Source organism: Oncorhynchus mykiss, chromosome 26 (assembly GCF_057628025.1).
Source record: "Oncorhynchus mykiss isolate SJ-2025 chromosome 26, ASM5762802v1, whole genome shotgun sequence".
Lineage (NCBI taxonomy): Eukaryota > Metazoa > Chordata > Actinopteri > Salmoniformes > Salmonidae > Oncorhynchus > Oncorhynchus mykiss.
In genome coordinates this window covers 11,029,317-11,054,327 of record NC_143047.1, presented here as the reverse complement: position 1 = coordinate 11,054,327, position 25,011 = coordinate 11,029,317, and the positions used below count along the sequence as shown (strand labels likewise).

Below are 25,011 nucleotides of genomic sequence, written 5' to 3'. Positions count from 1 at the left end.
TGTATATAAACTCATTTTATTGGCTCATGATTTTGATTGCTTAGAGTGCCTTCAGCAACATTTGACAAAGGAATGACCAGAACTACAGGTGAGGGTGAGATACTAACTCAAAGGCAACACGATTTCCCCCAACACAAAACAATTTCAAGCAGTGTCATCTTAATAATATCCATAAATATAAATTATACAATATCCACACACAAAAACAAAAAAAAAACATTTGCAAAGGACATTTGAGGCGCAGTGTCATCGTGAAAACAATTCAGTTTATTAGACTCAGGCATCCACAATATCAGTATACTAAAATGAGAATTGTGTTAAAAAAGCCATGTTTTAAAAAAGCATTTAAAAATACACATACCCACTCACTAGTCCGTGCAGCAAAATTTAACAAAGAGGTTGGAATAAATGAAGTAAAAGTGTGTTTGCATGTATGGAATACAGAACAGGAGGACGGGTCAATTAGTCTCAGTATAAGAAGGTGCCGAAGCTGCCCATGCCGTTCCTCCTGAACTGGTTGTCCTGTATGGAGACAAACATCTCCTGGGAGAGCAGGTTGTCATCTGCCTGGGTCACCCCCAGCTCCTTCAGCCTGCTCTTCTGGAGTCGCTGCTTCTTGGCTGACGTGGCCACCAGCTCCCTCTTGATGGCATCGTTGCCCTCCGTGAACTCCGGAGGAACGACGTAACAAGACGAATAGGAGACTGGTTCCTTCAAGGAGCAGTCGTCCACCACGATGACGGGCACATCCACCTGCAGCTTCACCTCGTCTTTCCCCTCTTCTTTATCTAGTTGCTCATCTGGAAAATAACATGAATCAGTTCATGACAGGCTTGTCAAAACCTCACTGTGACATTGACCCAATACCACCACTTCCTTCTCCATCATGACATTCTGATTTGTCATGTTTATGAAAACACTACATCTTCCTGTGAAATATTACTACATTCTGTTCAAAATCACACTGACAGTGTATTTTAACTGAGTGCCCTTAGGGATCAATCGCCGATAATTGCCATGCTCTTACCTTTCCAAATCAAAATGCGAGCAGCCTCATCGACGTTTAAAGTGGGGAATGTTTAATTAATCAACAGCATTTTTTTGCTAATTTCCAGAAGATAAACAACTAAGCACCATAATGGACATATTTTCAATAACAACGAAATGACAATTATTACCCAGTTGTTGGCTTTGTAGTGTCTCTGAAAAACTGATGAATGCTGTATTTCACATTTTTATAAGGTAATCTGAAAAGAGATGTCTTTTAATTTTTTATTAATTTACGCTCATTCCCCTGTCTGGGGTAGAGGTATTTATTCCTGCGTACTGGGGGGGGGGGGGGGGGGGGGGGGGGGGGGGTCAAACAATAAGGGACATTCCCCATTAGAGGACGCTGGAGAGGGCGAGAGATGGAGAGCGCTTCAGACGTATTTTAAGCCATGCCACCTTCAGCTGCATCTTTTATTCTGCAGCTGCCCTGGACTGAAGGTCAAGCTCATTTAAACTTCCCAGTGAAACTAACTCTGCCTTCCAGAAATAGTAAGCCGATTTATGTGGGAAATACTGCGTAAGACTTGGTTAGTACCTAGTCTCACGTGGCAATCCTTCCAAATCCTGTCTTGCTGATTCTAAAATTCTGAAAGTCTGGAGAACTTCAGTATTGGATTATGTGCTTGAATGGGAGCGCTGGCATTCAACTCTCAAATTACATTTGCTCGAAGTAGAAATGACATTTCCTCTCAGATGCATTTCCCAGTTTTTTTCCCCTTGTTTCGTACATTCTCTTCCTACCGTGTCAAGACAGTTTCAGTAGCATGTGAGGTGTTCGTTTTGTATCTAAAGCTTGTTGCAAATCAGAATAATTTTCAGAAAGGCAAAACTCAATTTGGAACGCCACTGATGCAAAAATGTCAATGCATCACGAGTTTCCATCTAGACTCTGCTGTACGCCACGCCACCCCTTATCATATTCCTGAGGAAAACTTCCCAATGATTTGGAACTAGTTAATACCTGAAGGGGTGTCTTCCTGTGCAGCCTCGCCCTGTGCAGCTGCAGCGTCACTAGGTTTAACCAGGATCACTCCGTATCCCTCGTTGTTGTGGATCACGTTGTTCACCATGGTGATCTTGGGCATGGTGTCCAGCTCATCAGCAAAGTCCTGTTGGAAGACGGGACGGAGGAGGTTGACAAATTGAGCAACAGAGTGGGGGGAAAGATGGGCATAAACAGAGTCATCACGTCCGTCTTCCTGCTTAAGTTGTCCTGGCCAAGTCCAACACGTCGGGCAGAGACAACAGGAAGGAAAGCTCTGAGAGAGCGATAAAAACACTACCGTTCTAGCCTCAGGGAATGAGATAAGACCCCAGATGTCGTCTGGAGGTAACAAGGGAAATAAGTCCATATTTGTTTTTCGCTGTGTGTGTGCGCATTTTAACATTTTCTCCACTAAACTCAATTTCGGTTGAGGGAAGATAATGCCACAGGCTTAGAATTTAACAACCTAGAAAGAGATGGAGATTGGATGTGCTAGTGCTGGGAACAGTGATACACAGATTGGTAAATGACCAGTAGAACTTCAGTCTCTTACCTTGATCAGGATCCCTTCTTTGCAGTGATGTATGCCATTTCCCACCATACTGCAGACACTGCCAGGGTAAATCTCCACACCAGCTCCCTACAGCACAACAGTTATCAGCATGTAGAGACACAGCTAGGCTACTGCACGGCCTCAGACACACACATTGATTAACATTACAGCTAGATCTGTAGCAATCAAAAAAGAAAGCCACCATGAGACGTGTCAATGACCTCTTACCTTAGAGCCGTAGAGGTCACACATGTTCATGGTCAGGTGGCCTGACGTCCGCACAATGACACCGGTCGTCTCGCACTGAAGGACACAGTTCTCCATCTCCAGCTTACCCTGACGTACGCCTGGAGACAAGAGGGAAATAAGACGAAAATTGACACTAGGGGGAAAATGAAGATGCCAGCAAGATCCTAGTATTCCGAATGGTTACACACACACAAAACCCATCCTACTCCTAGCAAGTCATTGATATATGGCTGTTGCCGGATGTTAAGCAGAATTATTAATGCAGGCCAGTGGGTGGACTGATAGTAGAGTTGGGGGGGGGGGCAGGGTAGATGTAGAGGCAGAATCACATTGGGAGGACGAAGACAACTCACAGAGGATGCCTTCGATAGCGTCATGCTGGATGAACTTGACGTTGGAGATCTTCACGTCGGCTCCTGTTGACTCCACAAACGAGTCCCCTTTGTTCTTCTTCTCAATCACCACCTCATCAGGTAGACCAAACCCTGAAAATAAAGATTTAGCCTAAATCAGGGCCTAAAATGTACTTTTTGGTCCACCAGTCACCATAGCAGGTAGATTTAAAATTCTACCAGCCACTCATGGACAAAACACAGATAAGCATGCTTTGTAATGTTTCTAAAACAAATGCATTACTAGTAAGAAGTAATATGGTATATTGATTTTTTTGTGACCTATTTTAACCAAAATATCACAGAGACAAAAATATTCACCTGCCTCCAAGGGCAGGGGGTACCGTGGTATCGTGACTCCAGTCATGTGTGACTGAGTGACTAGTAGCTGCGTTGTCTTCTCTTCCCTAATAGTTGAAACTCAAACATTGAAAAACCTGGCGTGTGAACAAAAGTCTACTGTAAATAGCAAAGAAACTGGAAATAAGTCTCACTTCAGTAGACTTGTCTCAAATAAATTAGACCAACTTGTGTCTGTGTGCTGCGCTTCTAAAAATGAATCACTCAGCTCTTCATGTGCGCACAGCCCCCAAGCCAGGCAGTGATGCAGAGCAAGGTGAGATAGGCTATAGGGATTCGTAGTTTTTACTTTGTGCAATTAAATTTACCAGCTATGAAACAAAAAGGCTAAAATACTACAGAATCTCTAACTACATAATCAAACGTTACAATTTTTATTCACAAATGCGAATGAAATGCTCGCACTGTGGAGCCCTGACCAATCCACCAACGTGGCTGGTGAAATAGACATCTGACCAACATTTGGCAGGTGTTCATTTTAGGCTCTGATCTACAAACATCTCTGCACGTGTGAGGTCAACACACTAGCTGTGTGCCTAACAAGACAGCTGATGACCACAGAACTACATGAATTGTACATAGGACTGGGAATTGCCTAGTGCGAATATTGAGATTCTATACAGTACCAGTCAAAAGTTGGGACACACCAACTCATTCAAAGGTTTTTCTTTATTTTTACTATTATCTTCATTGCAGAATAGTGAAGACATCAAAACTACAAAACAACATATGGAATCTTGTAACCAAAAAAAAAAAGTGTTTAACAAATCAAACTATATTTTAGATCCTTCAAAGTAGACACCATTGCATTGACAGCTTTGCACACTCTTGGCATTCTCTCAACCAGCTTCATGAGGTAGTCACCTGGAAAGCATTTCAATTAACAGGTATGCATTGTTAAAAAGTTAATTTCTGGAATTTCTTTACATCTTAATGCATTTGAGCCAATCAGTTGTGTTTTGACAAGGAAGGGGTGGTATACAGAAGATGAGCCTATTTTTGGTAAAATATTCAAAGTCCATATTATGGCAAGAACAGCTCAAATAAGTAAAGCAAAAGGACAGTCCATCATTACTTTAAGACATGAAGGTCAGTCAATCTGGAAAATTAACAACTTTGAAAAAGTTTCTTCAAGTTCAGTCGCAAAAACCAAGAGGACCGCCACAGGAAAGGAAGAGTTATCCTCCGCAGTGGAGGATAAGTTCATTAGAGTTACCAGCCTCAGAATTCAGCAATTTACTGCACATCAGAATTCAAGTAACAGACATCATCAACTATTCAGAGGAGACCGCGTGAATCAGCCCTTCATGGTCAAATTGCTGCAAAGAAACCACTACTAAAAGGACACCAATAAGAAGAGACTTGCTTGGGCCAAGAATCCCGAGCAATGGACATTAGACCGGAGGAAATATGTCCTTTGGTCTGATGAGTCCAAATGTGAGATTTTTGGTTCCAACCACCGTGTCTTTGTGAAGCGGTCATCAAGGTAAAGGGTGGCTACTTTGAAGAATCTAAAATATAAATGCTGAAAAAAAAAACATCCCTTTTTCAGGACCCTGTCTTTCAATGATAATTCGTAAAAATTCAAATAACTTCACAGATCTTCATTGTAAAGGGTTTAAACACTTTCTCATGTTTGTTCAATGAACCATAAACAATTAATGAACATGCAGCTGTGGAATGGTTGTTAAGACACTAACAGCTTACAGACGGTAGGCAATTAAGGTCACAGTTATGAAAACTTAGGACACTAAAGAGGCCTTTCTACTGACTTCTACTGAAAAACACAAAAACAAAAATGCCTGCATGAACGTGCCTTAGGGATGCTTCAAGGAGGCATGAGGACTGCAGATGTGGCCAGGGCAATACATTGCAATGTCCGTACTGTGAGACGCCTAAGACAGAGCTACAGGGAGACAGGACGGACAGCTGATCGGGCACAAACCCACCGTCGCTGGACCAGACAGGACTGGCAAAAAGTGCTCTTCACTGAGGAGTCACGGTTTTGTCTCAGGAATGAACGTTACACCGAGGCCTGTACTCTGGAGCGGGATCGATTTGGAGGTGGATGGTCCGTCATTGTCTGGGGCAGTGTGTCACAGCATCATCGGACTGAGCTCGTTGTCATTGCAGGCAATCAACGCTGTGCGTTACAGGGAAGACATCCTCCTCCCGCATGTGGTACCCTTCCTGACATGACCCTCCAACATGACAATGCCACCAGTCACACTGCTCGTTGTGTGCATGATTTCCTGCAAGGCAGGAATGTCAGTGTTCTGCCATGGCCAGCGAAGAGCCCAGATCTCAATCCCATTGAGCACGTCTGGGACCTGTTGGATCAGAGGGTGAGGGCTAGGGCCATTCCCCCCAGAAATGTCCAGGAACTTGCAGGTGCCTTGGTGGAAGAGTGGGGTAACATCTCACAGCAAGAACTGGAAAACCTGGTGCAGTCCATGTGGAGGAGGAGATTTACTGCAGCATTTACTGACTTACTTTTGATTTTGACCCCCCTTTATTCCATTTCTGTTAGTTACATGTCTGTGGAACTTGTTCAGTTTGTCTCGGTTGTTGAATCTTATGTTCATACAAATATTTACACGTTAAGTTTGCTGAAAATTAACAGTTGACAGTGAGATCACGTTTCTTTTTTTGCTGAGTTTAGGTGCCACGTGCACCGGTTTGTGTCAAGAACTGCAACGTAGCTTGGTTTTTCACACTCAACAGTTTCCCATGTGGTCCACCACCCAAAAGACATCCAGCCAACTTGACAAATGTGGGAAGCATTGGAGTCAACATGGGCCAGCATTCCTGTGTAACGCTTGACACGTAGAGTTCATGCCCTGACGAATTTAGGCTGTTCTGAGGGGAAGGTGCAACTCAATATTAGGTTCCTAATGTTTGGTATACTCAGTGTAAACAGCATGTATTGCAATTCGATACTGTGATTTTATTGCGATTTGATGTTCTAAACATATTGCTCACTATTTGTCTGCGGCAGAGGGACAAGAGAGTTCTGAAAAGAGGCATTTTGGTCGGTCATGGAGAATAGTGCTGAAAACATTTTATTTTTTTAAATGGCGAACAAGCTATAGAATGATGAGCTATAGGTTTTTGCGCATGTACAGCTGACTAGCTAATGTTAACTACCTAGCAACAATCTAAAACGTGGAGTCAAAGTATTTCGATAGGAAATCGGCAAAAACAATATCGCAATACTCTACTTAACATACTGATTTTTTTTACCCCCTCACCAACTGTATGTAGAAGACTAATCATATGGAATAAATTGAATTTGCTCTTTGCATGCTGACAGCTAGGACAACTGGCTCAGGGCTCAATGGCCAGTGTTGGGTCTGAACACTCCTTCCAACCTTGCAGTGGTTTACATGACAAGTAGCGATTCAGCACAATCCCAGGCAGCAGGCAAGCAGCACTGTACAACAGTGCAGAATGTGATGGACCGTGTTCTGATGGCTAGGGTTCATTATTCTCTGTTCCTTGACAGATGGCCTGGAGACACATGTTCCACAATGTGGCCAACAATTCTACAGCACTGGCTGGGTTCCACACGCTGCCATTGGAAAGGCCAAAGGCTGAATATCGATTGGTAAAGTCATAGGCCCATGCACACTTCCAGGAGAGGAAAACCATATTCCCAGCGGGCTTAAAGACTGGCAAAAATGTGCTGCTGCTTAGAGAATTAATTTGAATTTAAAATGCTAAAACAGGTGCACTGATTGCAGATCACAAACGCATTCTGTTCTTAACAAGTGCTGACCAACAACCTCCTCACTATTGAATTATAATGTCTCTTCAGGAACACAGACCGTTTGGAAATTCTCACAATAGTTATGAAGATGGATCATATGCATTTTTCCCCCCTCTGTCTTTGATACAGCAATATCCCAAAAGCAATAAGCGCCTGTGTGCCTGGCTCCTCTAAATATCAAAGGCTCTTTGGTGGGAGGGAGAATTCTATTATGGTAATCCGGCGGAGGTCTAATTGAGTTGCTCATCTCCTGTCGTGGTACAGTGCCAGGCAGTGCTGCATCTTATTTCCCCACCCTCTTTATCTCAGCTTTCAGGGGGTTCCTAGCACCACAGGAGGGCAAGCACATACAAACAGCCCCATGTCAAAAAACAGCCCCCCCCCCCCCCTCATTTGCATAAAGAGACTGACACTGCGCCTCTGCTCTGACCTCTCCTCGCCCGTGCTAGCCTTCTCTATTAATTAATATCACCCACATTCAAACGCTTACCGCTCCATCAAGCTCCATTTGCTTTACGAGGACTCCAACTGTACATCCCGCATCCTCTCTGCGATATGTTTATTTCAATCCATCTACTGTACATTGAGGGGTGGTGGTTTAACCTTCAAGAAAGCATGAACACGCCACATAGTGCAGCCAGTACCGTAAAAGTATCTGCAGGTGAACACTTGATTTCATATGGCCATAACAGTACTTGGCAGCACATTAGTCACAGCATAGCAACAGATTCCTTAGTGAGAGAAAAGGATGGAAGGATTCAGACTGGAGGTCGACCGAGTAAGATTTTAACGCCGATATCGGCGGACCAAAAAATGCCAGTACAGATTAAATCGGCCAAAATATATTTGTAATTACAACAATACTGAATGAACAATTTTAACTTAATATAATACATCAATCAAATCAATTTAGTCTCAAATAAATAATGAAACGTTCAATTTAGTTTAAATATTGCAAAAACAAAAAGTTTTGGAGAAGAAAGTAAAAGTGCAATATTTGCCATGTAAAAAAGCTCAAGTTGAAGTTCCTTGCTCAGAACATGAGAACATATGAAAGCTGGTGGTTCCTTTCAACACGAGTCTTCAATATTCCCAGGTAAGAAGTTTTAGGTTGTAGTTATTATAGGACTATTTCTCTCTATTTCATATACCTTTGACTATTGGATGTTCTAATAGGTACTTTAGTGTTGCCAGCCTAATCTCGGGAGTTGATAGGCTTGAAGTCATAAACAGCTCAATGCTGGAAGCATTGCGAAGAGCTGCTGGCAAACACAGGAAAGTGCTGTTTAAATGAATGCTTACAAGCCTGCTGCTGCCTACCACCGCTCAGTCAGACTGCTCTATCAAATCATAGACTTAATTATAATAAAACAACACAGAAATACGAGCCTTAGGTCATTAATATGATCAAATCCGGAAACTATCATTGAGGAAAAAATGTACGTTTATTCTTTCAGTGAAATACAGAAAGAACCATTCCGTATTTTATCTAACGGGTGGCATCCATAAGTCTAAATATTGCTGTTACATTGCACAACCTTCAATGTTATGTCATAATTATGTAACATTCTGGCAAATTAGTTCACAACGGGCCAGGCGGCCCAAACTGTTGCATTTTCCCTGACTGCGTGCAATGAACGCAAGAGAAGTGACCATTTCCCTAGTTAATATTGCCTGCTAACATGAATCTCTTTTAACTAAATATGCAGGTTTAAAAAAAATATACTTGTGTGTATTGATTTCAAGAAAGCCATTGATGTTTATGGTTAGATACATTCGTGCAACGATTGTGCTTTTTTCGCAAATGTCCTTTTTTCGCAAATGTGCTTTTGTTAAATCATCCCCCGTTTGGCGAAGTTGGCTGTCTTTGTTAGGAAGGAATGGTCTTGACACAGTTCGCAACGAGCCAGATGGCCCAAACTGCTGCATATAACGTTACCCTGACTCTGTTGCACAGAACACAAGAGAAGATACACAATTTCCTTAGTTAAAAGAAATTCATGTTAGCAGGCAATATTAACTAAATATGCAGGTTTAGAAACATATACTTGTGTATTGATTTTTTTAAAAGCATTGATGTTTATGGTTAGGTACACATTGGTGCAACAGTGCTTTTTTCACGAATGCGCTTCTTAAATCACCCGTTTGGCGAAGTAGGCTGTGATTCAATGATAAATTAACAGGCACCGCATCGATTATATGCAACGCAGGACTAGCTAGATAAACTAGTAATATCATCAACCATGCGTAGTTAACTAGTGATTATGTTAAGATTGATTGTTTTTTATAAAGATAAGTTGCTAGCTAGCATTAAACGTACCTTGGCTCCTTGCTGCACTCGCATAACAGGTAGTCAGCCTGCCACGCAGTCTCCTTGTGGAGTGCAATGTAATTGGCCATAATCGGTGTCCAAAAATGCTGATTACCGATTATGAGGAAAACTTGAAATCGGACCTGATTAAATCGGTCAACCTCTAATTCAGACAACCTGGAAAATGTGTTGAACAACTCACATAAAAATAGTGGACATTTTTTGCAACGACTGAACATCAGACTTGGATGATTGGAAAACAACAGAAAATCAGAAGAGGTTTGCAACACCAAGCCTCCAGACACTACTCATGAGCTGAATCCAGAAAAAGGCATCCCTGGCTAACTAAAAGCAACTAAGGACACATACATACGTAGAAATCACATACGTATGCGTTTGATACCATTCACTCCATTCCAGCCATTATTATGAGCGATCCTCCCTTCAGCAGCCTCCACTGACACATACAGGTAAGTGCCAAAATAAAAGGAACATCAACAAAGTGTCTTAATAGGGTGTTGGGAACAGCTTCACTGCATCTTGGAGTAGATTCTACAGGTGTAGAGTGAACTATGTTGGAGGGATGCAACACCATCCTTCCACGATAAATCCCATAACTTGGCGTTTTGTTGATGGTGCTGGAATCTACCATAAGTGTTCAATTGGGTTGAGATCTTGTGACAGACGGCCATGGCAAATGGTTTACATCGTCTTAAAAAAAATCAGGAACTACACCTGTGTGGAAGCATCTGCTTTCAATATACTTTGTATCCCTCATTGACTCGTGTTTCCATTATTTAGACGTTATCTGTACATACAATACAGCAGTGGTGCATCCTGCCATTATAAAAGCTGCTTTCAGACACGTGAAACATTACCTTCCACTGATATGGAGTCTGGGATACTGATGGAGCTGGTGACATTGTAGTGTCCTGGAAGGATGATGACCACGTCTCCCTCGTAGCAGGCACTCACAGCCAGCAGGGGCTCACTGTGAAACTAACATTTAACACAAGAGCAGTTCCAGTACACAGTCGGTCTGTACAATACAGATCTGCACTCATGACTAAACAGATGGACACAAAAAACACTTGTTTTCCCGCTTCGGACGTCTCGGTGGAATACAAAAGATACTAGAGCCGAGGCGTTCAGGCGAACAGACAGAGCCTCGACAAATCCTGGCGGAATGCCAGTTTACAGGAACTAGGGAGGTCATATAAAAAGACAGCCCAAGCGCCTCGGCAAATCCAAGCGCATTAGACCCTTACACAAGTGAGACATGGTTAGAGAACATAACCATTGGGTTTCATCTCTGGTCATCTCATTAAACAGGCCATTTGAAATGGAAAACTGGGCAAACTTAAATTTGATCAAAATACAATATGCTATGGATGAAACATTTAGAAATACCATTTTATTTGTTTGCCATACCTGTACTTCAAACTCTTCCCCTGAGAATTTGGGCCCAAGCTTGTCTGCCATCAGGCTCTGCAGCTGGCTAACTGTAGTGGAGACAGACACGACATGGACCACCCGGCCGCCTGAGGCACGAGGCCCCTTGGCCCTGCACGACTGCTGCCCCGAGTTCACCTTGTATCCCAGCACATACCTGCAGTGTCAGAATACATTTATGTAGACAAACAGAATGGTACAGCACTGGACAGAGCAGGTAAATCTTCCACTTTCCCATAGACTCAAAGTATAGGTCAAAGTGTGCATTAGGAGTAGCTATACATTCAATTGCTGTGCCTTTTGTATTCTAACAAGCGGTCGACCTATTAATCAGGGTCGATTTCAAGTTTCCATAACAATCGGTAATCGTCATTTTGGGACAGCGATTATGGCCGATTACATTGCACTCCACGGGGAGACTGCGTTACGCGAGTGCAGCAAGGAGCCAAGGTAAGTTGCTAGCTAGAATTAAACTTATTTTATTAAAAAAATCAATCAATCTTAACATAATCACTAGTTAACTACACATGGTTGATGATATTACTAGTTTATCTAGCTTGTCCTGCGTTGCTTATAATCGATGCGGTGCCTGTTAATTTATCATCGAATCACAGCCTACTTCACAAAACGGGTGATTTAAGAAGCGCATTTGCGAAAAAAGCACTGTCGTTGCACCAACGTGTACCTAACCATAAACATCAATGCCTTTCTTAAAATCAATACACAAGTATATATTTTTAAACCTGCATATTTAGTTAATATTGCCTGCTAACATGAATTTATTTTAACTCTGGAAATTGTGTCACTTCTCTTGTGTTCTGTGCCAGCAGAGTCAGGGTATATGAAGCAGTTTGGGCTGCGCCTGGCTCGTTGCGAACTGTGTGAAGACCATTTCTTCCTTACAAAGACCGTAATTAAATTTGCCAGAATTGTACATAATTATGACGTAACATTGAAGGTTGTGCAATGTAACAGCAATATTTAGACTTAGGGATGCCATCCGTAATAAAATCCGGAACAGTTCCGTATTTCACTGAAAGAATAAACGTTTGTTTTCTTCGAAATTATAGTTTCCGGATTTGACCATATTAATGACCTACGGCTTGTATTTCTGTGTGTTATTATATTATAATTAAGTCTATGATTTTATATTTGATAGAGCAGTCTGGCTGAGCGGTGGTAGGCAGCAGCAGGCTCGTAAGCATTCATTCAAACAGCACTTTCCTGCATTTGCCAGCAGCTCTTCGCTGTGCTTTCAAGCATTGCACTGTTTATGACTTCAAGCCTATCAACTCCCGAGATTAGGCTGGCAATACTATAGTGCCTATTAGAACATCCAATAGTCAAAGGTACAGTGCCTTGCGAAAGTATTCGGCCCCCTTGAACTTTGCGACCTTTTGCCACATTTCAGGCTTCAAACATAAAGATATAAAACTGTATTTTTTTGTGAAGAATCAACAACAAGTGGGACACAATCATGAAGTGGAACGACATTTATTGGATATTTCAAACTTTTTTAACAAATCAAAAACTGAAAAATTGGGCGTGCAAAATTATTCAGCCCCCTTAAGTTAATACTTTGTAGCGCCACCTTTTGCTGCGATTACAGCTGTAAGTCGCTTGGGGTGTGTCTATCAGTTTTGCACATCGAGAGACTGACATTTTTTCCCATTCCTCCTTGCAAAACAGCTCGAGCTCAGTGAGGTTGGATGGAGAGCATTTGTGAACAGCAGTTCAGTTCTTTCCACAGATTCTCGATTGGATTCAGGTCTGGACTTTGACTTGGCCATTCTAACACCTGGATATGTTTATTTTTGAACCATTCCATTGTAGAGTTTGCTTTATGTTTTGGATCATTGTCTTGTTGGAAGACAAATCTCCGTCCCAGTCTCAGGTCTTTTGCAGACTCCATCAGGTTTTCTTCCAGAATGGTCCTGTATTTGGCTCCATCCATCTTCCCATTAATTTTAACCATCTTCCCTGTCCCTGCTGAAGAAAAGCAGGCCCAAACCATGATGCTGCCACCACCATGTTTGACAGTGGGGATGGTGTGTTCAGCTGTGTTGCTTTTACGCCAAACATAACGTTTTGCATTGTTGCCAAAAAGTTCAATTTTGGTTTCATCTGACCAGAGCACCTTCTTCCACATGTTTGGTGTGTCTCCCAGGTGGCTTGTGGCAAACTTTAAACAACACTTTTTATGGATATCTTTAAGAAATGGCTTTCTTGCCACTCTTCCATAAAGGCCAGATTTGTGTAATATACGACTGATTGTTGTCCTATGGACAGAGTCTCCCACCTCAGCTGTAGATCTCTGCAGTTCATCCAGAGTGATCATGGGCCTCTTGGCTGCATCTCTGATCAGTCTTCTCCTTGTATGAGCTGAAAGTATAGAGGGACGGCCAGGTCTTGGTAGATTTGCAGTGGTCTGATACTCCTTCCATTTCAATATTATCGCTTGCACAGTGCTCCTTGGGATGTTTAAAGCTTGGGAAATCTTTTTGTATCCAAATCCGGCTTTAAACTTCTTCACAACAGTATCTCGGACCTGCCTGGTGTGTTCCTTGTTCTTCATGATGCTCTCTGCGCTTTTAACGGACCTCTGAGACTATCACAGTGCAGGTGCATTTATACGGAGACTTGATTACACACAGGTGGATTGTATTTATCATCATTAGTCATTTAGGTCAACATTGGATCATTCAGAGATCCTCACTGAACTTCTGGAAAGAGTTTGCTGCACTGAAAGTAAAGGGGCTGAATAATTTTGCACGCCCAATTTCTCAGTTTTTGATTTGTTAAAAAAGTTTGAAATATCCAATAAATGTCATTCCACTTCATGATTGTGTCCCACTTGTTGTTGATTCTTCACAAAAAAAATACAGTTTTATATCTTTATGTTTGAAGCCTGAAATGTGGCAAAAGGTCGCAAAGTTCAAGGGGGCCGAATACTTACGCAAGGCACTGTATATTAAATACAAATGGAAGAGAGAGAAATAGTCCAATAATTCCTATAATAACTACAACCTAAAACTTCTTACCTGGGAATATTGAAGATGTTAAAAGGAACCACCGGCTTTCATATGTTCTCATGTTCTGAGCAAGGAACTTCAACTTGAGCTTTTTTACATGGCAAATATTGCACTTTTACTTTCTTCTCCAACACTTTGTTTTTGCAATATTTAAACCAAATTGAACATATTTCTTTATTTATTTGAGACTAAATTGATTTGATTGATGTATTATATTAAGTTAAAAGTGATCATTCAGTATTGTTGTAATTGTCATTATTACAAATATTATCAATAAAATTAAAAAACCTATTTAAAAAAATTGACCGATTAGATCGGTATCTGCTTTTTTTGGTCCGCCAATAATCGCTATCGGCGTTGAAAAATCATAACCGGTCAACCTCTAATTCTAACCAGAGTATGGTGCATTGAACTGGACTGTAGTGTTATTACGTGAGGTGTTTTACTCTCAACTGGGGCAGTGTAGGTCAAACACGCTAGCTCAAGGACAGAGGTGAATCCAATAGCTTTTACTCAGTCGTCTTATTTTCATCCTCCGTAAAGAGACCAACTCCATCAGTCACACAACTATGCCCTCAACACACACTCTGCAGAGACACTGATAGCTCCTCTCAGTCTTCCCACCCCGTGTCCCCTTGGGCAGTTTACCTGAGCAGCGGGTTCTCCATGATCCGGAGTTTGCGCTTCAGGGCCTCCATCTGCTCGTACATCCTTAGGCCCTCCACCATGGACACGTTGTCCAGCTCCGACTCAGAGTCGCTGCTGATACCGTTCCGCAGGCTAGAGAACTCCTGGAACTTTTGAGAGCAGCGTGCCAAAAGAGAGTAATACTCTGCCACAAGTCCAGCAGGCACCCGATCTTCCAGAATATCATAAAACCTGCAGGATTGACAGCCACAGAGGGAGAAATACTTATTTTTAAAAACACAATTGCATTATGGAGGTGGTCTTGAAGGAGTGTTGGGAACAAACTGTTCAGCAACATTGGAGGACTAAGAGGTTAAGGTGAGATAACTAGTGGAGAAGATCAGAGCACAACATTGTTTTTTTGATGGCCTTGTCCGGAATTTGAAACTGTTCTTAATAATTATTTGGAGAAAGAAAAATACAGGTGAACATTGAGATTCTGAACAAGGAGGGTCTTGATTCTATCTAAGGAGCCGTCGTGAATGGGTAACAAAGACTCTTTAAAAGCAAATTGGCGACAGTGTCCTTGGTATAAACTAGGAGCTGATTGTTAGACCAATAAGCTTTAGGATTTCGGCTGAAGCCAATAAGATGTCTTAACCCTCGTCTCCACCCATTAAAAAAAAATTCAAAATAAAAGATGCCACAGTACGCTCAAAATCCCTAGGTACACACTGCCATCTATTGGCCAAATAACAATCTGCACCCTCTCACTGCAACAGCCTTGAGCATATCCAGCTCCAACAATTAGACATGGAGCTTGCTCAAGTGCGCCTGAACTGCAATGATTTGCAAAGCTCTACAGGTTCCTATGCCATATGGCCGTTCTGATAGTGGCATTCAAATAATGGGTTCAACCAAGCCGTGTCATTGGCAGATCTGAACCAATACAGCCTAAATGAGAAAGTGCCAATCAAGCCCACACACTGACTAATCTTCCCATTCCCCACACTATCAACCTTCTACACATACAGCCTGAGGCGGGGCTCCACACATCTGACAAAGTAGTCAAAGTCATCATCCTCGTCCTCGTCGTCCCACTGTCTCCAGATGTGTTTGTAGAAAAACCTAAAAAATAAGAAAACGGTTTGAGACAGTTCAGACAAGAGATTTCACAGCACAGAAGCAGAACCAGTTGTTCCACTGTATCATCTCTCTTCAGGGTATTTCTCAGTGTCTGTCACACCACGAAATTTGAACATACCCTTGTTATTTAGTATCACATAGAAGAAAAACATTCTGCGGCTGTAATATGACGGTTCTGTCTTGCCTGTCCATTTACAATCTTTTGACTGTTTGTCCTATCGTATCTGAGAAAATGAATGTGCAAAAAAGTTATATACTGCAGCTTTAACCACTCCGAAAAAAGAAGTTCCTTCACAGGAAAAGTTAAGTTATTCTAAAGTTCTATCAAGCGGACCAAAAGACAAGAGGAACACATTTTCAGACACACATTAAGAGAAGTTAAAGTCAGTTCCACCACATGCAAACTCCTACAACAAGAGGTTTCAATAATTGTTACGGGGGGATGGAACAAATCGCCTTCGGCACTTTTTCTGGTGCTTTCTCCTCTGACAAGGAAAGAAATACAGTTGAAGTTGGAAGTTTACATACACTTAGGTTGGAGTCATTAAAACTCATTTTTCAACCACTCCACAAATGGTCCTGTTAAACTGTAGTTTTGGCAAGTCGGTTAGGACATCTACTTTGCACATGACAAGTAATGTTTTCCAACAATTGTTTACATACAGATTATTTCACTTATAATTCACTGTATTACAATACCAGTGGGTCAGAAGTTTACATACACTAAGTTGACTGTGCCTTTAAACAGCTTGGAGAATCCCAGAAAATTATGTCATAGCTTTAGAAGCTTCTGATAGGCTAATGGACATCATTTGAGTCAATTTGAGGTGTAACTATGGCTGTATTTCAAGGCCTACCTTCAAACTCAGTGTCTCTTTGCTTGACATCATGAAAAAAATCTAAAGAAATCAGCCAACATCTCAGAAAAAAAATGTGTAGACCTCCACAAATCTGGTTCATCATTGGAGCAATTTCCAAATGCCTGAAGGAACCACGTTCATCTGTACAGACAATAGTACGCAAGTAAACAACATGGGACCGCGCAGCCGTCATACAGCTCAGGAAGGAGACGCGTTCTGTCTCCTAGCGATGAACGTACTTCGGTGCGAAAAGTGCAAATCAATCCCAGAACAACAGCAAAGGACCTTGTGAAGAAGCTGGAAGAAACAGGTACAGAAGTATCTATATCCACAGTAAAACGAGTCCTATATCGACATAACCTGAAAGGCCGCTCAGCAAGGAGGAAGCCACTGCTTCCTGGGAATGTGACAAAAGCTGAAATAAACTATTCTCTACTATCATTCTGACATTTCACATTCTTAAAATAAAGTGGTGATCCTAACTGATCTAAGACAGGGCATTTTTTACTAGGTTTAAATGTCAGGAATTGTGAAAAACTGACTTTAAATGTATTTGGCTAAGCTGTATGTAAACTTCAGACTTCAACTGTAACTGTGGCTTTAACAGCCCTTTGAATAAAAACCTCAGCAGTGTTAACCTGTTCACAATATGGTCTTACCGGAGGTGCTCAAGTGCCAGTGCAGTCTGGTCAAAGTCCCCAGACTCATCAAACACCACACGGAGCTCCTGCAGAGGCACTTTCTGCAGCGTGGCCTCTAGGAGAGTGTTCATGGCCTCCTCCGTCAGCTCGCAGCCTCTCGTCTCACACTGCAGGGGCACCACTAGCTTGACCTGGGCTTTCAGCTCCTTATAGTTCACATCCACCACCTGATGAAAAGGGCACAAATATGAGGTTGTAACCTTCATATAACACTTTTCCCATGTTTGAATGGTTAGGCTACCCTGTTCAGTTACTTCTGCTTCGCTCATCAGATCCAACCATCTGCATAACATTGGAAAAGATAGCTGTTTCACACAGTTTAAACAGACCTCTGGATTCAGATTCACTATAAAACCGCATCCAGAATGCAAGTGTTCCAATTCATTTCATGCAGTGTAGAAAGCACAGCTCCTTTAGACAAGTCTCTTGCTGGGAAATCTTTCAGGTCGAAGTGACTTACCTCCACTAGCACATCAAAAACGTCTGTGCACCACTGCGCCTGCCAGTCACAAGGCTCCAGGACCTTCTCCAGGTAGTCAGCTGTGAAGGCCTTCACCTCGGATGTTTTACAATCACCTGTCCAAAACAACAGCACAGACAGCATCTGAGACAACCCCTCAAGTCAGTTTAATTTTTTTGCGTTGAAGATCAATCAATATGGTTGTAGTAAACCTCTTTTAACCACTTTAGCCAATAACCTTGACAACAATTGATGCAAGACCGTGGGAAGGTTACATACCTAGCATGTAGTCTTGATAGGCTTTGAATCTCTCGTAATAAAGCAGTTCATTTGTCTGAAAGGTGTCAGGAAGGGAGGCATCTCCTATGCGTTCGGCACGTTGCAACCGAGTACCAGCCATATCAGGGTTGAAGTAAGCTGTGCCGCTGTCACCATCATCATCATCATTTTGGAAAAGTTCTGTGTTAGAAAATAAAGTACAAGTTAGATTAGGGTTGCACATTTTGGGGAATATTCAGGTGGAAACTATCCATGGGAATTAACAGGAATTAACAGAAATATGCAAATTTATATTAATAGCATTTAAATGTAGAGGTTTTTCGCATTGGATATATTTACCATATCATATGGAGACAAAGTAAAAGGTTTGTTTCTATCATAAGTAGAAATAATTGCAAATTATTAAATCCTTCTAATAGATATGTAAACAATTTAGTTACAAATGTAACTTTAAATGAGTTCTCTTCACATGGGATAATTTCACTGAACAAAGGGGAAAATTGAATGACCCCAACGATCCATCGCAACTCCCAAAAACATTTAACATTCAGCTGTAAAATGATAGTCTAGAAACTAAAGCTTCCTCGCAGGCTTCCATGTCTTCTCCCTTCACCTCCTCAATGTCCACCTCTTGAACATCAGACTGAGGCCTCATCACGGTCACTTTCCAACCCTGTTGAGGATGGCTCGTTGTCAGGATCAAAAAGCCTCAAATTTGCCCGGATGACCACCAATTTTTCAACCCTTGTATTGGTCAGCCTGTTGCCTGCTTTGGTGTGTGTGTTCCCAAACAAGGACCAGTTGCACTTTGAGGCAGCTGATGTTGGTTGGATTTGGAGGATGGAGGCAACAGGGGAAATAGCCTCAGATCCACAAAGTCCCTTCCACCAGATGGCTGATGAGATATGTTGTCACAACTTCCATATTGCATCTCCATCCCAAAGCCATGGCTTGGAAGTGTACTTTGCCAGACTTCCAAGAACCTTGCCCTTATCCAGGCTAAGGTGGCGAGACACGGTAGTGATGACAACATAGGCCTTGTTGATCTCTGCACCAGACAGGATGCTCTTGTGAGGCTCTTGAGAGACTCCTTCCCCTCCAGAAGACAAACATGATGACAACACCATCCCAACGGGTGTTGCTGGGAAGCTTCAATGTGGTGCTCTTATTCTTCTCACTTTGCTTGGTGAGGTAGATTGCCGCTATAATTTGATGACACTTCACATACCTAACCATTTCCTTGGCTCTCTTGTAGAGTGTATCCATTGTTTTCAGTGCCACGATGTCCTTGAGGAGCAGATTCAACGCATGAGCAGCACAGCCAATGGGTGTGATGTGAGGGTAGGACTCCTCCACTTTAGACCAACCAGCCTTCATGTTCGCAGAATTGTCTGTTACCAGTGCAAATACCTTCTGTGGTCCAAGGTAATTGATGACTGCCTTCAGCTCATCTGCAATGTAGAGACCGGTGTGTCTGTTATCCCTTGTGTCTGTGCTCTTGTAGAATACTGGTTGAGGGGTGGAGATGTAGACAATTATTCCTTGCCCACAAACATTCGACCACCCATCAGAGACGATTGCAATATTCTGCTTTCTCTATGATTTGCTTGACCTTTACTTAAACTCTGCATCCAGCAAATGTGTATGCTGGGCGAAAGACATTCAGAAATTTCTTCCAACACACATTGCCTGTGAGCATCAGTGGTGAACCAGTTGCATACACAGCTCGAGCAAGTCATTCATCAGCATTTCTCTGACGACGTTCCTCCATTGAGTAAAACACTTCTGATTCCAGGAGGACCATGAGCTGTTGCTATCGATTAGGATTCATCATTTTCACCTTGAATAGAAGTCAGAGGTTGCTTGTTGTGAGCGCTGAGGGAACTTTATGGACTTGGCCAGATGATTCTGCATCTTTGTTGCACTCTTCACATATGATATGGCACAGTATCTGCAAATGTACACTGATTTTCCTTCTACATTAGCTGCAGTGAAATGTCTCCACACATCAGATAGAGCCCGTGGCATTTTCCTGTAAAGACTAGAAGTGTTAATTAAAAATGTAAAAACTTAAAAAAGTTCAATGTACAGATAAATAGTTACGCAGTTTGATTAAACAACTCCTTTGTAAGATAAATGTTTTAAAATGAAACATGTACGGAAACAGGCCAATTAACACTCAGTTAGCAGGCTCAAGCAAACTAAAGCCCACAAACTCAGCAAAAAAATAAAACGTCCCCTCACTGTCAACTGTTTATTTTCAGCAAACTTAACATGTGTAAATATTTATATGAACATAAAATTCAACAACAGACTTAAACTGAACAAGTTCCACAGACATGTGACTAACAGAAATGGAATAGTGTGTCCCTGAACAAAGGGGGGAATCAAAATCAAAAAGTAAGAGTCAGTATCTGGTGTGGCCACCAGCTACATTAAGTGGCAGTGCATCTCCTCCTCATGGACTGCAGCAGATTTTCCAGTTCTTGCCGTGAGATGTTACCCCACTCTTCCACTAAGGCACCTGCAAGTTCCCTAGCCCTCACCCTCCGATCCAACAGGTCCCAGACGTGCTCAATGGGATTGAGATCTGGGCTCTTTGCTGGCCATGGCAGAACACTGACATTCCTGCCTTGCAGGAAATCACACACAAAACGAGCAGTATGGCTGGTGGCATTGTCCTGCTGGAGGGTCATGTCAGGATGAGCCTGCAGGAAGGGTACCACATGAGGGAGGAGGATGTCTTCCCTGAAAAGCACAGCATTGAGATTGCCTGCAATGACAACAAGCTCAGTCCGATGATGATGTGACACACCGCCCCAGACAATTGACGGACCCTTCACCTCCAAATCAATCCCACTCCAGACTAGAGGTCGACCGACTATGATTTTTCAACGCCGATACCGATTATTGGTGGACCAAAAAAAAGCAGATACCGAGTAATCGGGCGATTATTTACATTTTATTTGTAATAATGACAATTACAACCATACTGAATGAACACTTATTTTAACTTAATATAATGCATCAATAAAAATCAATTTAGCCTCATAAATAATGAAACATGTTCAATTTGGTTGAAATAATGCAAAAACTAAGTGTTGGAGAAGTAAAAGTGCTGTTTGAATGAATGCTTACGAGCCTGCTGCTGCCTACCATCGCTGTCAGACTGCTCAATCAAATCATAGAGTTAATTATAACATAACACACAGAAATACGAGCCTTAGGTCATTAATATGGTCGAATCCGGAAACTATCATGTCGAAAACAAAACGTTTATTATTTCAGTGAAATACGGAAACGTTTGGTATTTTATCTAACGGGTGGCATCCCTAAGTCTAAATATTCCTGTTTCATTGCACAACCTTCAATGTTGTCATAATTACGTAAAATTCTGGCAAATTAGTTCGCAATGAGCCCAAACTGTTGCACATACCCTGACTCTGCATGCAATGAACGCAAGAGAAGTGACACAATTTCACCTGGTTAATATTATCTGCTAACCTGGATTTCTCTTAGCTAAATATGCAGGTTTAAAAATATATACTTCTGTGTATTGATTTTAAGAAAGGCATTGGTGTTTATGGTTAGCTACAATAATCCAACGATTGTGCTTTTTTCGCAAATGCGCTTTTGTTATATCATCCCCCAGCATTGCATCGATTATATGCAACACAGGACAAGATAAACTAGTAATATCAACCATGTGTAGTTATAAAAAACAATACATCAATCATAATCAGTTATAAGAAGTTTAATGCTAGCTAGCAACTTACCTTGGCTTCTACTGCATTCGCGTAACAGGCAGTCTCCTTGTGGAGTGCAACGAGAGGCAGGTGGTTATAGCTTTGGAGTAGTTAACTGTAAGGTTGCAAGATTGAATCCCAGAGCAGACGAGGTAAGAATCTGCCGTTCTGCCCCTGAACAAGGCAGTTAACCCACCATTGAAAATAAGAATCTTTCCTTTGGTGTTTTTCAGTCAGTAGAAAGGCCTCTTTAGTGTCCTAAGTTTTCATAACTGTGACCTTAATTCCCTACGTCTGTAAGCTGTTAGTGTCTTAATGACCATTCCACAGGTGCATGTTCATTAATTGTTTATGGTTCATTGAACAAGCGTGGGAAGCAGTGTTTAAACCCTTTACAATGAAGACCTGTGAAGTTATTAGGATTTTCACAAATTATCTTTGAAAGGCAGGGTCCTGAAAAGGGGACGTTTCTTTTTTTGCTGAGTTTAGTAGAAAAACTAACTAGCAGAAATGTTGGGTTAGAAATTATTTAAACACACTTTGCTGTAGGCTAGTATTTATTAGTTAACAAAAAAAATGTCATAAAATATATTCACCCCACCCAGTATTGTAATCATAACTTACCAGAAAGAATGTGGTCCTTGGCTCAGAGAGTGTAGTAGTGTGGGCTTAATAGCGTCACATTAGTGTGCAAGATCTTGAGAATCAGCTGTACGTGTGATGGAAGAACGCACTGCGCATGCAGAGGGTTGCAATTCCATTAAATTGGGGGCAGTTTAACCTAAATATGCCACCAGACCTAGAATTGACTTGTGTATCCCACAAAAAGGTTCACTGTTAAGCTAACTTTTTGATGAATTTAAGCAAAATTACCCAAATTCCAGGGCTTAATTTCACATCCGACCCTTTGCAACCCTAAATTAGATGAGTATCTAATTTACTACTTTGGATGCATAGTGTAAAGTGGTTCCCTTCCATTTTGCCCTCTCCTTCATGATCACTCACTATTATCGGGCATGGCCTAGAAGCGGGTAATGATCAAGGGGAGATTCAAAAATCATACGAATAGGTGCTGAGACTTCTCTATTCCTCTAATAGTTCTTTGAAATTCACCAAATAGGTTAATGATACATACCTATCATTATTTGCTGTTATGAGTCAACAGTTGGTGGCGTTGCATGTTTAGCTAGTTAGAGTAGTTAGCTAGATAACGTTACTCAATGTACTTAGCTAATTAACGTTAGCTTGCTAACGACGTTATTAGCCAGTTAGCTAGGCTAGCTGCACGGTTGAAATGAGCAACAATAGTTACTAAACAAACCTTGTCTGACAACATCTTCTTGTCGCAAATTAAAATCTCTGACATCCTCTTCTAATTCGACATTTGACTCCAAATCCACTTTGTCTGTCTTGTTCTGTCCACTTTCACAAGAAATTGAATCTGCTGTCGAAATCATTCCATCCGCCGCCGTTTCTCCTGCTTCAAACTGAGGCTCCATCATAGATGAACAACCGTCTTCTTCAGCCATTGTGCAACTTTCAAACTAGCCACAGCAGAGGTCCGAATGTACAATACAATCCAGCCCTGAGTAGTGAAATGACAGGTGAGCTAGCTAACTAATAGTGCCTTTGGTAAGAAATGCACTTTCACACAAACATCATTGTTGCAAATGCTCCTTTCAAAATTTCCCCGGTTTACGGAGTCTCGTCCAATGAACATTGACGTTGGCTGAACGTCTGGGGTGGTTCTATTGATGGGCGTTCCCAATAGTAAACAGTTCTTCTTTTCTTTTCTTTTTTTTACATATGAGGGCAAATGTCAAATAAAATAAAATGTTATTTGACACATGCGCCGAACACAACAAGTGTAGACCTAGTGGTATAAAGTACTTAAGTAAAACATACTTTAAATTACTACTTAAGTAGTGTTTAAGTAGTATTGATATTTTTGACAACTTTTACTTCACTACATTCCTAATGAAAATAATGTACTTTTTACTCCTTACATTTTCCTTGACACCCAAAAGTATTCGTTACCATTTGAATGCTTAGCATGACAGGACAATTGTCCAATTCATGGACTTATCAAGAGGTGGTCATCCCTGGTCATCCCTGGTCATCCCTACTGCCTCTGATCTGGCAGATTCACTAGTGCTTAGTTTGTAAATTATTTCTGAGTGGTGCAGGGTGGCTCTGGCTGTCTAAAAAAATATATAATAATAAGGAAATCGGGTCGTCTGGTTTGCTTAATATAAAGAATTTGATGTATAGCATTTACTTTTACCTTTTACTTTTTCCACCACTGTTCTTAAGTACATTTAAAACCAGATACAGTACATTTAGACTTTCACTCAAGTAGTATTTTACTGGGTGAGTTTCACTTTTTTTTTATTAAGATATCTTTACTTTTACTCAAGTATGACAAGGGGTTACTTTTTCCACCTCTGTGTAGACCTTACTGTGAAATGCTTACTTTCAAGCCCTTAACCAACAGTGCAGAAAGAGTTAAGAAAATATTTACCAAATAAACTAAATCAAATCAAATTTTATTTGTCACATACACATGGTTAGCAGATGTTAATGCGAGTGTAGCGAAATGCTTGTGCTTCTAGTTCCGACAATGCAGTAATAACAAGTAATCTAACTAACAATTCCAAAACTACTGTCTTGTACACAGTGTAAGGGGATAAAGAATATGTACATAAGGATATATGAATGAGTGATGGTACAGAGCAGCATAGGCAAGATACAGTAGATGGTATCGGGTACAGTATGTACAAATGAGATGAGTATGTAAACAAAGTGGCATAGTATAGTATAAAGTGGCTAGTGATATATGTATTACATAAGGATACCGTCGATGATATAGAGTACAGTATATACGTATGCATATGAGATGAATAATGTAGGGTAAGTAACATTTATATAAGGTAGCATTGTTTAAAGTGGCTAGTGATATATTTACATCATTTCCCATCAATTCCCATTATTAAAGTGGCTGGAGTTGAGGCAGTGTCAGTGTGTTGGCAGCAGCCACTC

General features: G+C 41.4%; 1 protein-coding gene across 1 annotated transcript; it reads right to left on the bottom strand.

Annotated features, from left to right (window-relative positions):
- LOC110506368 (SHC SH2 domain-binding protein 1) lies at positions 1-23,722 on the bottom strand. Its single transcript, XM_021585939.3, has 13 exons — positions 23,294-23,722; positions 18,227-18,406; positions 17,948-18,063; positions 17,446-17,654; positions 15,813-15,908; positions 14,802-15,032; positions 11,101-11,278; positions 10,548-10,668; positions 3,191-3,322; positions 2,817-2,935; positions 2,589-2,675; positions 2,012-2,159; positions 1-800 (listed from the first exon to the last, which is right to left on the bottom strand). The coding sequence occupies exons 1-13, from the start codon at positions 23,499-23,501 to the stop codon at positions 469-471; spliced, it is 2,157 nt and encodes a 718-aa protein (XP_021441614.3). The 5' UTR covers positions 23,502-23,722; the 3' UTR covers positions 1-468.
- Between the last annotated feature and the right edge of the window lie 1,289 nt (positions 23,723-25,011).

Coding starts and splice junctions, on each gene's coding strand:
- LOC110506368 (XM_021585939.3), bottom strand. CDS start 23,501: ATGGCTGAAGAAGACGGTTGTTCATCTATGATGGAGCCTCAGTTTGAA. Junction 11,279..14,801: donor ATGGAGAACCCGCTGCTCAG/GTAAACTGCCCA, acceptor CTGACACTGCAG/GTATGTGCTGGGATACAAGG. Junction 3,323..10,547: donor AGACTCCATATCAGTGGAAG/GTAATGTTTCAC, acceptor CTTTATTTTCAG/GGTTTGGTCTACCTGATGAG.